At 62.0% G+C, this 14,119-nt stretch overlaps 1 protein-coding gene across 6 annotated transcripts; it reads right to left on the bottom strand.

Annotated features, from left to right (window-relative positions):
• Positions 1-369: 369 nt before the first annotated feature.
• On the bottom strand, positions 370-12,559 carry LOC101952474 (synaptonemal complex central element protein 1). Of its 6 annotated transcripts, XM_065571433.1 has the most exons (13): positions 12,079-12,559; positions 10,124-10,186; positions 9,606-9,665; positions 8,608-8,682; positions 8,267-8,314; positions 7,465-7,519; positions 7,002-7,091; positions 5,493-5,556; positions 4,968-5,034; positions 3,733-3,853; positions 3,340-3,429; positions 2,882-2,909; positions 384-964 (listed from the first exon to the last, which is right to left on the bottom strand). In XM_065571433.1, exons 1-13 carry the CDS (start codon positions 12,095-12,097, stop codon positions 923-925), a joined length of 822 nt encoding a protein of 273 aa, XP_065427505.1. In that variant the 5' UTR covers positions 12,098-12,559; the 3' UTR covers positions 384-922. The 6 variants fall into 6 exon arrangements, 5 of the variants coding, with proteins under 5 accessions (XP_042697635.2, XP_065427504.1, XP_005312033.4 ...); XM_065571432.1 differs by lacking the exon at positions 12,079-12,559 and having other exon boundaries at positions 371-964; positions 3,340-3,425; positions 10,124-10,863; XM_005311976.4 differs by lacking the exon at positions 12,079-12,559 and having other exon boundaries at positions 380-964; positions 10,124-10,863.
• Positions 12,560-14,119: the final 1,560 nt, after the last annotated feature.

Genomic DNA, 14,119 nt, shown 5'->3' with positions numbered 1-14,119 from the left:
ATGTCCCAGCTGGGAGACGCTTCTGTTCATGGTCATGTGAAATCCATTCTTATTTCAATTCACCTTTGCTCTTTGCCTCTCTGATATCCTGCAGCAGGGAGTTCCACAGGCTGCTCCACTCAGGCATACACGGAGCAACGCAGCCATATCCCATCTGTTATCCACTGCTCCCTCCCCTGAGCTGGGAGCCGATGCAGCATGGGTCGCAGCGTCACCTCCTGAGCCTCCCACCCCACTCCCCGCAGCACAGGGCCCCTGGGGCCGCACTGGGACCCGGGTGTCAGTCCACCACTGACTCCTCATGGTGAGGGCCTAGCACTGCATGGAGCCAAGGCAGTCTGACAAGGAAGCTCCCACTCGCTTCACACACCTGTGACCCCAGAACGACGGCAGCCCCCACCGCGGGACGGAGACCGCCTGGCACAGACGTGACCACCTGCTGCTGCCCAATGGTGCCAGGTGGCTTCACCCAGTCTCGACTGAACCACAGCCAGTGATGGAGAATCCGCTGTGCCCCCTGGGAAATCGGTTAATTCCTCTCATCGTTAAAAACGGACGCCATCTTCCCAGGCTGAATTGGTCCAGCTTCAACTTCCAGCCGGTACTTATAGATGGGAATAAAGTCACCCCTGCACCTTCTCTTGGTTCAGCTAAATAGACCGCGCTCCTGGCACCCTTTAATCATTCTCGGGGGGCTTGCCTGACCCCGCCCCACGGGATCCCCATCCTCCCTGAATTGTGGGCGGCCGAACAGGACAGATCGTCCCGCCCTGAGTCCAATAACCGGGCAGAGGCCAGCAGGGGGTGGAGGGAAGGATGTTTTTATTCAAAACAAGGAGCCCGATACATCCAGAGGGGACTTAACTCCAGGCCGATCCTCGGGGGGGCGCCGTTCTAGCTCTTGCTGCGGGGGCGGGGGGGGTTAGGCATCTGTTTCCATGATGGCCGAGTCACCCCTGGATCCCTGCGATGGGGCAGAGCGCAGGGTGAGGGTTATGGGGGGAGATGTGGAAGGGTCGGCCTGCCCCCCTAGCCGGGATGGTGGGACACGGCTGGGTGAGAACGCTCAGACGCTGGCACCAGGCCTTGGATCCCACCCCGAGTACGATCGCTCGCCCTAGGCCTGACCCCAAACCTGGCCCCATTGCGCTGCTGGGCATTTAGGCTGGCAGCCTGGAGGGAAGGGCCATGGGTCCCAGCCCCAGGGGCCGCTCAGCCCCCTGGCTGGCATGCTGATTGGGATAGCCAAAGGGGTACGAGCGACTGCTGAGCCTCCCGGCGGACTCGGGCACCAGCAGGAGCCCAGAGCCAGGAAAGCAGCCAACCAGCGAGTCCTCGCACACCTCCAGCCAGGCCTTGCACACCTCCAGCCAGCCAGACAGACCTCGCACACCTCCAGTCAGGCCTCGCATACCTCCAGCCAGCCAGGCCTTGCACACCTCCAGCAAGTCCTCGCACACCTCCAGCCAGTCCTCGCACACCTCCAGTCAGCCAGCCAGACCTCGCACACCTCCAGCCAGGCCTTGCACACCTCCAGCCAGGCCTTGCACATCTCCAGCCAGTCCTCGCACACCTCCAGTCAGGCCTTGCACATCTCCAGCCAGTCCTCGCACACCTCCAGTCAGCCAGCCAGACCTCGCACACCTCCAGCCAGTCCTCGCACACCTCCAGCCAGCCAGCCACTCCTCGCACACCTCCAGTCAGCCAGCCAGTCCTTGCACACCTCCAGCCAGTCCTCGCACGCCTCCAGCCACTCCTCGCACACCTCCAGCCAGTCCTCGCACACCTCCAGCCAGTCCTCGCACACCTCCAGTCAGCCAGCCAGTTCTCGCACACCTCCAGCCAGGCCTCGCACACCTCCAGTCAGGCCTTGCACACCTCCAGCCAGTCCTCGCACACCTCCAGCCAGCCAGCCAGGTCTCGCACACCTCCAGCCAGCCAGCCAGGCTTCACACACCTGCAGCCAGTCCTCGCACACCTCCAGCCAGCTAGGCCTTGCACACCTCCAGCCAGTCCTCGCACACCTCCAGCCAGCCAGCCAGGCCTCGCACACCTGCAGCCAGTCCTCACACACCTCCAGTCAGCCAGCCAGACCTTGCACACCTGCAGCCAGTCCTCGCACACCTCCAGTCAGCCAGCCACACCTTGCACACCTGCAGCCAGTCCTCGCACACCTCCAGTCAGCCAGCCAGACCTTGCACACCTGCAGCCAGTCCTCGCATACCTCCAGCCAGCCAGACCTCGCACACCTGCAGTCAGGCCTCGCATACCTCCAGCCAGCCAGGCCTTGCACACCTCCAGCCAGCCAGCCAGTCCTCGCACATCTCCAGCCAGCCAGCCAGGCCTCGCACACATCCAACCAGCCAGGCCTCACACCCCTCCAGTCAGTCCTCACACACCTCCAGCCAGCCAGCCAGACCTCGCACACCTCCAGTCAGGCCTCGCATACCTCCAGCCAGCCAGCCAGCCCTCGCACACCTGCAGCCAGTCCTCACACACCTCCAGCCAGCCAGCCAGTATTTGCACACCTCCAGCCAGTCCTTGCACACCTCCAGCCAGCCAGCCAGTATTTGCACACCTCCAGCCAGTCCTTGCACACCTCCAGCCAGACAGCCAGTCCTCACACACCTCCAGTCAGTCCTTGCACACCTCCAATCAACCAGCCAGGCCTCGCACACCTCCAGCCAGCCCTCCCTCCCCCATGCATCCTTCTCGTACACCCCTCTCTCTGCATATCAGGTGGGATATTCTGTCCATGTGACAATGTCCTGGTCACAGGGGTCCAGCCCTACAGACTCCGGTGGAGAAGCTAGCCGAGCCCTGGCCCTTTGCGTGGCACTGAGCCCTACCAGAGATTTCCCTTTGTCGCTACCGTCCTCACCTGCTGGGCTTCCAGCTCGGCCGTCAGCCTGAAAGAGACCCGAAATATTGGTTATAATAAAACAGCGGGAGCACCTGGCCGGGCCGTCACCAGGGCAGCTGAGCCATTCACAGAGAGGAAGGGATATGGCACAAGGGCTATGGCAGGGTCCTTCCTCCCAGCAGAGAAATGCAACCGCCTCTGGAGGGGCACGCAGCCACTGCCCAGCAGAACAGAGCAATCGGGACAGTGAGGAATCCCATAAGCCACTGGAGACACGGGGAACGTGGAGAGGGCTCGACCCAGTTGGGACTGGGCCAGGCAAAGAGGGCCCAAAATGTGCCAGGGGAGTGTCCTGGACAAACCAGTCGGGGCCTTAGACTGACTGTGCCCACAGCAAAGCAACAGCCTCAGCGCCAAGCTCACGGAAACTGGGATAGAACCCAGGAGTCCTGGCTCCCAGCCCACCCTGCACTCACCTCTTGAACTTCTGCTGCAGTTCTGAGTGGCGGCGCGAAGCTGCCTCCAGATACTCGGTCGCTCTCTTGTTTTCCTGTTGGAACAGCTGCCTGGGAACAACACAAGGCAGTGAACAGCCCGGACGCCTCGGTGATGGACAGCAATCACCCCCCAGGCAAGGCAGGCTGTGCCGGGAATGACTCTCTCTGCATCCCCTTGCCAAACGCCTCTCCCTGGCGGACCTCTGCCAGCGTTGTGCCAAGGCACTCTCCGCACTGGCCTAGATGGCTCCCAGCCCCCCCCTGCTCTAACCACTAGACCCCACTCCCCGAGCCGGGGCTAGGACCCAGGAGTATCGCTGCAGAACTGCTCCCCCGGTGGCTGGCACAGGGCTGGTGGCACTCAGCACTCACAGGGCAGTGCTGGCCTCCTGGCTCTTCAGGAACATCCTCTCCTGGCTGGGAGTTGCCTCTGCCTGGGGCAGGGAGTCCAGCTGCTTCTCGACCTGGGCCAGGTTGTCTCGGATCAGCTTGTCTGGGGCAAATGACAGAAACAGCGTCACGGGGCAGCGTAACTCGGGTGCTGGGATCTCAGTGAGAACGGATGGGGCCCAGTTCCTGGACTGAGACATGTCTGCAGAGACCGAGATCAGGGCCCCGTCGTGCCAGGCGCTGCCCAGACCCTGACTGAGATCAGGGCCTCCCGTTGTGCCAGGCGCTGCCCAGACCCTGACTGAGATCAGGGCCCCCCGTCGTGCCGGGCGCTGCCCAGACCCTGACTGAGATCAGGGCCCCCTGTCGTGCCGGGCGCTGCCCAGACCCTGACTGAGATCAGGGCCTCCCGTCGTGCCAGACGCTGCCCAGACCCTGACTGAGATCAGGGCCCCGTCACGCCGGGCGCTGCCCAGACCCTGACTGAGATCAGGGCCCCGTCATGCCAGGCGCTGCCCAGACCCTGACCGAGATCAGGGCCCCATCACGCCGGGCGCTGCCCAGACCCCGACCGAGATCAGGGCCCCGTCACGCCGGGTGCTGCCCAGACCCCGACCGAGATCAGGGCCCCGTCACGCCGGGTGCTGCCCAGACCCCGACCGAGATCAGGGCCCCGTCATGCCAGGCGCTGCCCAGACCCTGACCGAGATCAGGGCCCCGTCACGCCGGGCGCTGCCCAGACCCCGACCGAGATCAGGGCCCCGTCGTGCCGGGCGCTGCCCAGACCCCGACCGAGATCAGGGTTCCCCATCGCGCCGGGCGCTGCCCAGACCCCAACCGAGATCAGGGCCCCGTCACGCCGGGCGCTGCCCAGACCCCGACCGAGATCAGGGCCCCGTCGTGCCGGGCGCTGCCCAGACCCTGACTGAGATCAGGGCCCCGTCGTGCCGGGCGCTGCCCAGACCCCAACCGAGACCAGGGCCCCGTCACGCCGGGCGCTGCCCAGACCCTGACCGAGATCAGGGCCCCGTCGTGCCAGACGCTGCCCAGATCCCGACCGAGATCAGGGCCCCGTCGTGCTGGGCGCTGCACAGACCCTGAGCGAGAGATGGTCCCTGCCCCCAAGCGTCTGCACTCCAAATAAACAAGACAGCCCCAAGGGAGGATTATTCTGCCCGTTTTACAGCTGGGAACTGAGGCCCAGAGAGATTCATCACCTTCGCTCAGCAAACGTTCCTTGCTCTCGGCCATGCTGCAGATCTCGGCAGCCAGCTTCTCCATGCTCTAGGAGGAGGCGGAGGGAATTCACCACAGAGCACGCTGCCATGGGGAGGAGGAAGTGTCTGGGGTGGGGGCGTCCAGGGGCTTCCCTCACATTAACCCCCCCTGGTCTCCGAGGGGAGACGCAGCTTGTACCAGCTAAAGGGTAGTTCCCCTGCCCCCGCAGGCCTTATATCAGGGCCCTACCCCTAATGCTGCCACAGCGAAACACCGTGGACACCCTTGGCTTCTGCTAGCACCGAGTGTCCTCAGCCCCTGTCCTGGCTCCCAGCCCCCCTCAAAGCCAGGAATCCCGGCTCCCAGTCAGACTCTCTGCTCTAACCCACTCCCTCCCACACATGCCCAGGTCCCCTCCCAGTAGGGTTGTGTCCCACAGTCTGTCCCAAGGGGGCGCTCCCTTGGACCCCACCCCCAGCCCACTTGGCCCAGCAACAGCCCCGGGGGACCCCAATGGCTCTTACGTGGCACTCCTGGAGGCTCTTGTGCTTCTCCATCAGCTCGTCCAGCTGCTGCTCAAATTCCAGCCTGGAAACAACAGGGGGTGAGGGGCTGCCATGGGGCAGAGAGAGCGGCTGGGGTGCAGGGAGCGTGGAGTTCTGCGCACAACAGAAACACACACACACACACACAGAGCAGGGTTCATCCCCTCCAGCAGGGGGCAGCAGGGATACACACACACACAGCACACGGCTCAGCCCCTCCAGCAGGGATACACACACACACACAGCACACGGCTCAGCCCCTCCAGCAGGGATACACACACACACACAGCAGGGCTCATCCCCTCCAGCCGGGGGCAGCAGGGATACACACACCACACGGCTCAGACCCTCCAGCAGGGGGCAGCAGGGATACATACACACACACCACACGGCTCAGCCCCTCCAGCAGGGATACACACACACACACAGCAGAGCTGGTCCCTCCAGCAGGGGGCAGCAGGGACACACACAGAGTGCGTTACATACAGTGCAGTACATGTATGTCCCTGCCACCCCCTGCTGGAAGAGATGAGCCCTGCTCTGTGTGTGTGTGTGTGAGTGTGCTGTAGGGTGACCACATGTCCTGATTTTATAGGGACAGTCCCAATATTTCGGGCTTTTTCTTATATAGGTGCCTATTACCCCCCACCCTGTCCCAATTTTTCACACTTATCTGGTCACCCTAGTGTGCAGGTGTGAGTGTGTGTGTCCCCCTTGCTGCGGGGGATGAGCCCTGCTCTCTGTGACTATGTGTGTGTGTGTGTCCCTGCTGTACCCTGCTGGAGGGGATGAGCTCTGCTGTGTGTGTGTGTGTGTGTGTGTGTGTGCGCGCTTGTGCGCCCGTGTGCTGTCTGTGTGAGAGAGACAGAGAGGGACGCTAAGGGCTGATTCACCCCCTAGAGTGACTCTACTCCCTCTGGTGAGCAGGCGCTGGCAAGCGAGGGCCTGTGGCAAAGCCGGGACTGCCTAGGGTGAGCACTACCGCCTCTGCACTGTGGGCCTGGCAGCTGGTTAATGATTGGTCGTTAATTTCCCGGACAGAACAGGAACACGCCCAGGGAGTGGAACCCGCAGCAGAGGCTCAGGCTGCAGGAGGGAGCCACCATCGCACACCTAGGCCAGGTGGTTGGTGGACAAACTGGGGTGTGCAACCCCGGTCTCTCTCAGAGCGCTTGCCCATGGCTCGGCCTGGCTGGCACACAGGGGGCTGCCCCAAGGATGGATGCCCCGGACCCGCTAAGGGATCGACTTTGAGGATCGGGCTGCCGTAGATCTCACGGAGAGAAGGGAGCATCTAGACTCGGTGCAGCGGGATATCCCAGAATGCACTGCCCACTCCTGCTCATTGCCCGTTGTGCTGGGTGCTGTGCACGACACGTGCCCATCTCCAGGGCACCAGGGGTGGGCGGGGGGTTGGAGCGGTAGTGACGCCCGCCTACAGAGCTGGGGGTCCCGCGTTCAGTCTGCTGCTGGGGGGCCGGGGGGTACCTCTGTTTCCTCTGCTTCAGCTTCTCTTCCTGGATCTTCGCCATCAGCTCCTCGATGCTCTGCTTCCGCTCCTGGGACAGCGTCTGCTGCCTGCATGGGGCGAACAAGGGCGGCCCAGCCAGTGAGCCCGGGCGGCCTGACTCCCAGACGAGGGGACGAGGCTATCGCCTGCAGGGGATCCCAAGCCACCTTCCCCAGGTGAATCTACTCAACCCCCGCACGTGGGCAGAGAAGCGGAAACACCTGGCCCAATATCAGGGCGTGACATGAATAGAACCCAGGCGTCCTGGCTCCCACCCCCATCTTCCCCCGCTCTAACCACTAGACCCCACTCCCCTACCAGAGTTGAACCAAGGAGTCCTTCTCTCTCTGTATGGTTCTCTGTGTCTCTCAGTCTCCATCTAAATCCCCATACACACCCCTCCATCTGTCCACCCCTCCCTCCTGCCCTATCCCCTCTCACCGCTGGGCCTCGGCCTCTGTCTCCTGGCAGCGGAGCTGCAGGGTGCGCAGGACCTCTGGAAGGGACACGCATGTTAGTGCTGGGGACACGGCTCCCAGAGAGACACCGCGCGCTGATCCCTGCTGGGGCCACCCCACTCCCCATGGGGTGCTCACTCCAGACATGGGGGACCCTGGTGTGAGGGAGGCGGAATGGGGGGGACACAGAAGGCCTGGGATGGGGGGAGATCGGGGGACCCTGGTGTGAGGGAGGAGGAATGGGGGGCACACAGGGGCCCTGGGATGGGGGGAATTGTGGAACCCTGGTGTGAGGGAGGGAGAATGGGGGGCACACAGGGGCCCTGGGATGGGGGAATCGGGGGACCCTGGTGTGAGGGAGGGAGAATGGGGGGCACACAGGGGCCCTGGGATGGGGGGACTCGGGGGACCCTGGTGTGAGGGAAGTGGAATGGGGGGCACACGGGGGCCCTGGGATGGGGGGACTCGGGGGACCCTGGTGTGAGGGAGGGGACAAAGGGGATACACAACACCCCTGGGGGCACGCAGCACCCCTGGCAGTGGAGAGAAGGAGCAGAGAGGCAGGAAGTCTCTGAAATAGAAGGGATTGGTGGGGGGCCCATGGGGAGTTTGGGGGGCAGAGGTGGTTAAGGCTGGAGCCCGCTGCTAATGGTAACGCCCGTCTCTTCTTGAGTCCGTCTCCTCCGTGGATCTCAAAGCGCGAGACCAAAGCGGTCAGTGCCTTTCTCCCGGCTGTCCAGCCCGTCCTTATGTCACTCCGCGGCCCGCTAAAGGCCTGCTCTCACCTTGCTTCTGGCTGCAGATTTCCTCCAGGTTCGACTTCTCTTCGTTCACTGCAAGAGAATGGAGGGGGGAACAACCAGGCTGGGGGCTCATGTCCTCCGGGTTCGGGGATATGTCTCACCGGCGCTAGGGAGTGGGTCCAGCGCCCCGCAGCATGCAGCTGGGTAGCGAAGTAACCAGCGGTGCAAAGGAGCCTGCTCCAAGAGAGCTCAGAAGATGCTGTGGCCCAAATCCTTAAAGGGATTTGGTGCCTAGGGGAGTTAGGCACCGGTGAGACTCTGGGCCAAAGACCTGAGGCGCAACATGAGCCGCAGGGAGTGGTGCTGGGGTGGGGGTGACTTACGCTCCTCCAGCTCTGCCTGCAGTTCCTCGCTGCGCGCCTTCCCATCCTGCAGCTCCCGGCTCAGAGCCTGCTTAGCTGCGGAGACACCAAACGGGTTAGGGGTGAGGGTGTGCGGAGGGGGGGTGTCTAAGGGGCTGGAGCAGTGGTGTGTGGGATGGATGGGTAGATAGATAGATGGAGAGGTGTGTATGGGGATGGATGGGCTGGTGTGGGGTTGGAGGGAGGGAGGGAAGGGTCAGTATGGGGATGGATAATGCAGGGGGTGTACGGGGAGGGGGGAGGGGTCAGTATGGGGATGGATAGTGGTGTGGGGTTGGATGGAGGGATGGAGGGAGGGGTCAGTATGGGGATTGATAGTAGGGGGGGTTGGATGGACGGAGGGAGGGAAGGGGCAGTAAGGGGATGGATAGTAGGGGGGTGTACGGGGATGAAGGGAGGGGTCAGTATGGGGATGGATAGTGGTGTGGGGTTGGACGGAAGGAGGGAAGGCTCAGTATGGGGATGGATGGGCTGGTGTGGGGTTGGAGGGAGGGAGGGAAGGGTCGGTATGGGGATGGATAGTGGGGGGGTGTACGGGGATGGAGGGAGGGGTCAGTATAGACCTAGAGAACTATAGGAAGGTAGGTATACATGAGGATGGATGGATTATATAGATCCCTGCATTACCAAGGGCCTGAGTCTGATTTCAGCCCCACTGGGGGAAATCCAGAGTCCCTGCTCTGAAGTCCAGGGGTCGTTTACACGCCGCTTTCAAAGCCGTGGAAGCTAAACCGGACAACGGCCTCTGCTCCTGGGGTCGGCGCATCCCCCGGCGGGTGCAGCAGCTTGGCTTTGGGGGTACAGTGTGTGTCCCCATGTAAACGGACTGTCAGTGAGAGCAGAATCTAGCCCCTGCTAGACACTGGGGGGCCCAGGACACGGGGCATGGCAGTAAGGGGTGCTGGGGGAGTGGGCTGCAGCCCCGTGTGCTCCATCCCCCTGCCTTCCCCTCCCCTCACCTCGCTGCAGTCTGCTGATCCTTCCTACCAGGTCGTCCATTCGGGGCTCCAGGGTCCTTGCTGCAGAGAGAAGGAGAAGGATATGCCCGGTTGGGTTCCTAACACTCGTCCTTCACCCTAGGCTCTTTTGAGCGTGCTTGGGAGGAGAGGGGTTATTCCTGCCTTCACTTAAAGGGGGAGGGGAAACTGAGGCACAGAGATGTGACACAGAGAGTCCCTAGTACAGCCTAGAAAAGGACAGTCCCCTTTCACAGACTCTGACAACTAGACCCCACTCTCCCCCCGAGCTAGGGATAGAACCCAGGAGTCCTGGCTCCCAGCCCCCTCCCCTCCCAGAGCTGGAGAGAGAACCCAGGAGTCCTGGCTCCCAGCCCCATCCCCTCCCAGAGCTGGAGAGAGAACCTGGCTCCCAGCCCCGCAAGCTCTAACCCCTAGTTCCCACTCTCCTCCCAGAGCTGGGGAGAGAACCCCGGAGTCCTGGCTCCCAGCGCTAACCACCAGACCCAGCTCCCAAATACCATCCTGCAGTTGTTTCACCAGCAACAGCAGCTCCTCTGCCTTGGGTGCAAAGTCCCTGGGAACTGGGAAGAAGAAGAAAAAAATCAAAGGAATTGCTTTGTTGTACAGAAAATTCAGCTCAAGCTTGTAACTGGGCTTTCTAGGGGGATTTATCCACCCCTTGGTGTTCAGGAGAAGGGCACTGTGGGGTTGACACAGATTTATCCGGCCCACGGTATGAGGGAGAAAGGCATTGTGGGATTGCCATGGCGAGAGGGAGAAGGCATTGTGGGATTGCCGCCCCATGGCATGAGTGACAAGGTTACTGTGGCATCGCTGCCCCATGGCATGAGCAAGCAGGGCACTGAGATCACCCTCCCCTTGGCGTGAGTGAGCAGGGCACTGTGGGATCACTCCGCTGGGGGAGTGGGGAGTTACGGGATCACCCCTCTTGGCATGAGCGAGCAGGGCATTGTGGGATCACTCCGCTGGGGGAGCGGGGAGTTACGGGATCACCCCCCTTGGCATGAGCGAGCAGGGCATTGTGGGATCACTCCGCTGGGGGAGCAGGGAGTTACGGGATCACCCCCCTTGGCATGAGCGAGCAGGGCATTGTGGGATCACTCCGCTGGGGGAGCGGGGAGTTATGGGATCACCCCCCTTGACATGAGCGAGCAGGGCATTGTGGGATCACTCTGCTGGGGGAGCAGGGAGTTATTGGATCACCCCCGTTGGCGTGAGCGAATAGGGCACTGTGGGATCACACACACACCCTTGGCGTGAGTGAGCAGGGCACTGTGGGATCACACCCCCTTGGTGTGAGTGAGCAGGGCACTGTGGAATCACGCCCCCTTGGTGTGAGCGAGCAGGGCACTGTGGGATCAAACCCCCTTGGTGTGAGTGAGCAGGGCACTGTGGGATCACACACACACCCTTGGTGTGAGCAAGCAGGGCACTGTGGGATCACACACACACCCTTGGTGTGAGTGAGCAGGGCACTGTGGGATCAAACCCCCTCGGTGTGAGTGAGCAGGGCACTGTAGGATCACACACACCCTTGGCGTGAGTGAGCAGGGCACTGTGGGATCACACACACCCCCTTGGCGTGAGTGAGCGGGGCACTGTGGGATCACACCCCCTTGGTGTGAGCGAGCAGGGCACTCTGGGATCACACCCCCTTGGTGTGAGTGAGCAGGGCACTGTGGGATCACACACACACCCTTGGCGTGAGCGAGCAGGACACTGTGGGATCACACACACCCTTGGCGTGAGTGAGCAGGGCACTGTGGGATCACACACCCACCCTTGGCGTGAGTGAGCAGGGCACTGTGGGATCAAACCCCCTCGGTGTGAGTGAGCAGGGCACTGTGGGATCACACACACCCCCTTGGTGTGAGTGAGCGGGGCACTGTGGGATCACACCCCCTTGGTGTGAGCGAGCAGGGCACTGTGGGATCACACACACACCCTTGGCGTGAGTGAGCAGGGCACTCTGGGATCACACCCCCTTGGTGTGAGTGAGCAGGGCACTGTGGGATCAAACTCCCTCGGTGTGAGTGAGCAGGGCACTGTAGGATCACACACACCCTTGGCGTGAGTGAGCAGGGCACTGTGGGATCACACACACCCCCTTGGCGTGAGTGAGCAGGGCACTCTGGGATCACACCCCCTTGGTGTGAGTGAGCAGGGCACTGTGGGATCACATACACACCCTTGGCGTGAGTGAGCAGGGCACTGTGGGATCACACCCCACACATCTGCTGGTGGCATGAGGGAGCGGGAAGTTGTGGGATCATCCCCCTTGGGGTGAAGGACAAAGGGATTATGGGATCGCACACACACACACACCCTTGGTGTGAGCAAGGGCATTGTGGGATCACCCCGCTGGGGGCATGAGAAAGACGGGCATTGTGGGATTGCCATGAGTTATCCACCCCATGGGGGCCATTCCCCCTCTGCCCCATCTTCCCCTCACCCTGTTTTCTCCCCTCCATGGCGCTATGTGCCCAGAGAAGTGTGGGGCGGGGGGGGGGGCCTTAACACAGGCGCCTATTCACCCCCCTGGAGGGAGGGGGAGCCTTGAAACTCCCCAGCCCCTCCCGCGCTTTCTTTTCCCGCCGTTTTCCAACGGTTGCTGCGGCCCCGCCTCTGCCCCCCCCTCCCCCGCCCCCAGCCAGGCTCGTGCGCTGTATTTACCACCTGCCAGGGCCCCGCCCCTCCCCTTGGAAAAGGGGGAGGGGCTAACCCCCCACTGGGGGGCAGGGCTGGGAACCAGGATGCCTGGGTTCTCTCCCCAGGTCTGGGAGGGAAGTGGGGTCTGCTGGATTAGAGCAGGGAGTTGGGGCTGGGAGCCAGGACTCCTGGGTTCTCTCCCCATCTCTGAGAGGGGAGTGGGGGTTAGTAGTTAGAGCGGGGGGGCTGGGAGCCAGGACTCCTGGGTTCGCTCCCTGGCTCTAGGAAGGGAGTGGGGACTAGTGGTTAGAGCAGGAGGAGGATTGGGGGGGGAGGGTGGGAGGCAGGACTCCTGGGTTCTTTCCCCAGCTCTGAGAGGGGAGAGGGGGCTAGTAGTTAGAGCAGGGGGGGGCTGGGAGCCAGGACTCCCGGGTTCTCTCCCCAGCTCTGAGAGGGGAGTGGTGTCTGGTGGGTTAGAGCAGGGGGGGCTGGGAGCCAGGACTCCTGGGTTCTCTCCCCAGCTCTGGGAGGGGAGTGGGGTCCAGGGGGTTAGAGCGGGGAGCTGTGTACAGTAACCCCAGAGCATGGGTTCCAGGGCTGCTCCTCCCTTGTCCCAGCCCACAGACTAAGCTCATGCCATCCCTCCTTGATTATCATTTGCACGGGCGGGCCTGGATTTCATCCATTCTCCCCTCTCTGCTTCGGGCATGGGGTGGGGGGCACCTTCAGAGGTCCCTGGGCTCCACCATGTGGATGTTTTTGTGCTTAGCACCCGGGGGGGGGGCTCCCCCCACGGGGATGGCATTTGGCTTGGGTAGATGGCAGGGGGTGGGGCAGTCTAACGATTGGCAGGTGATGAGCGAGGGCCAGTAGCGTCTGGACCAGGGCCTAGCCCGCTCCTGTACCTTCGGGGCCAGACAAGGGCAGGAGTGGAGCTACAGGCAGCCAGACATTGTTTATTTCAGCCCCCCAACCCTTGCTGGTGGACTCGAGGTGCAGTCAGCCTTGGGAGAAGTGCTGGACCCGACCTCTCTGAGCAGCAGCTGCCTTCCCACCGCCGGTCCTGCTCCCGCTGCAGAGCCCACATACATAGCTTGCGGCAGGGTGCAAGCGCTGGCTGCATCTTAAAATAACACCCCCTGAGAGGCTCGCCTTGGTATTTTGGACTCTGGCCGTCCCCAGGCTTCTATTTGCAGCGTTGTAGCAGCAGGGTTAAGTGCGAGGCCTGGGGGTGAAGCGAGTGCAACTGGTAGCTTTATTTCTGCACAGCAGCTCTCTGCACCACATCACCACTCGCAGACTAGAAGCATCAACATCAGTTCACAGCCTGCGGTCCAGGCACCCAACCACGCCCCCAGAAACAGCTGTGAATATCACTCTATAATGACCCTTCTACCATGCCTCACTGCTCCCTTTCCCCCTTGAAGAGCACCTGAGCTTGACGCCTTTCACACGCTCCTGATGGGATAAATGGAGCGACCATGTGCTAGGAACTGCTTGGCAGGCCCTCTGCTGCCATAAAGTCACATCCCTCCCTTGCCAGCAGCCAAGCAGTACTCACTTAAAACAATGGAGGCTGGGCCCAGAAGATATAGTTCACGGGTGGAACATGCTAGTACCAGACCCATCTCCGCTTTGTACCTGCTGAACGAGCCCAAAGTACTGCAGCAGGCGCTGAACTGCAGCTGCTTCTGGGGTGGAGCATGGTAGTGGTGTTGCCAGCAGAGAGGACCACAGCCCACAGTTGGCATAATACTTAGATTTGAGATAAAAAATAAAAACCACCAGGCAACATTAGAGTACCTGATGGTTGAGTGGAACACAGCAGGAAGAGAAGGGGATTC

Source organism: Chrysemys picta, chromosome 17 (genome assembly GCF_011386835.1).
Source record: "Chrysemys picta bellii isolate R12L10 chromosome 17, ASM1138683v2, whole genome shotgun sequence".
Classification (NCBI taxonomy): Eukaryota; Metazoa; Chordata; order Testudines; family Emydidae; genus Chrysemys; species Chrysemys picta.
This window is presented reverse-complemented; position numbering and strand designations above follow the sequence as displayed.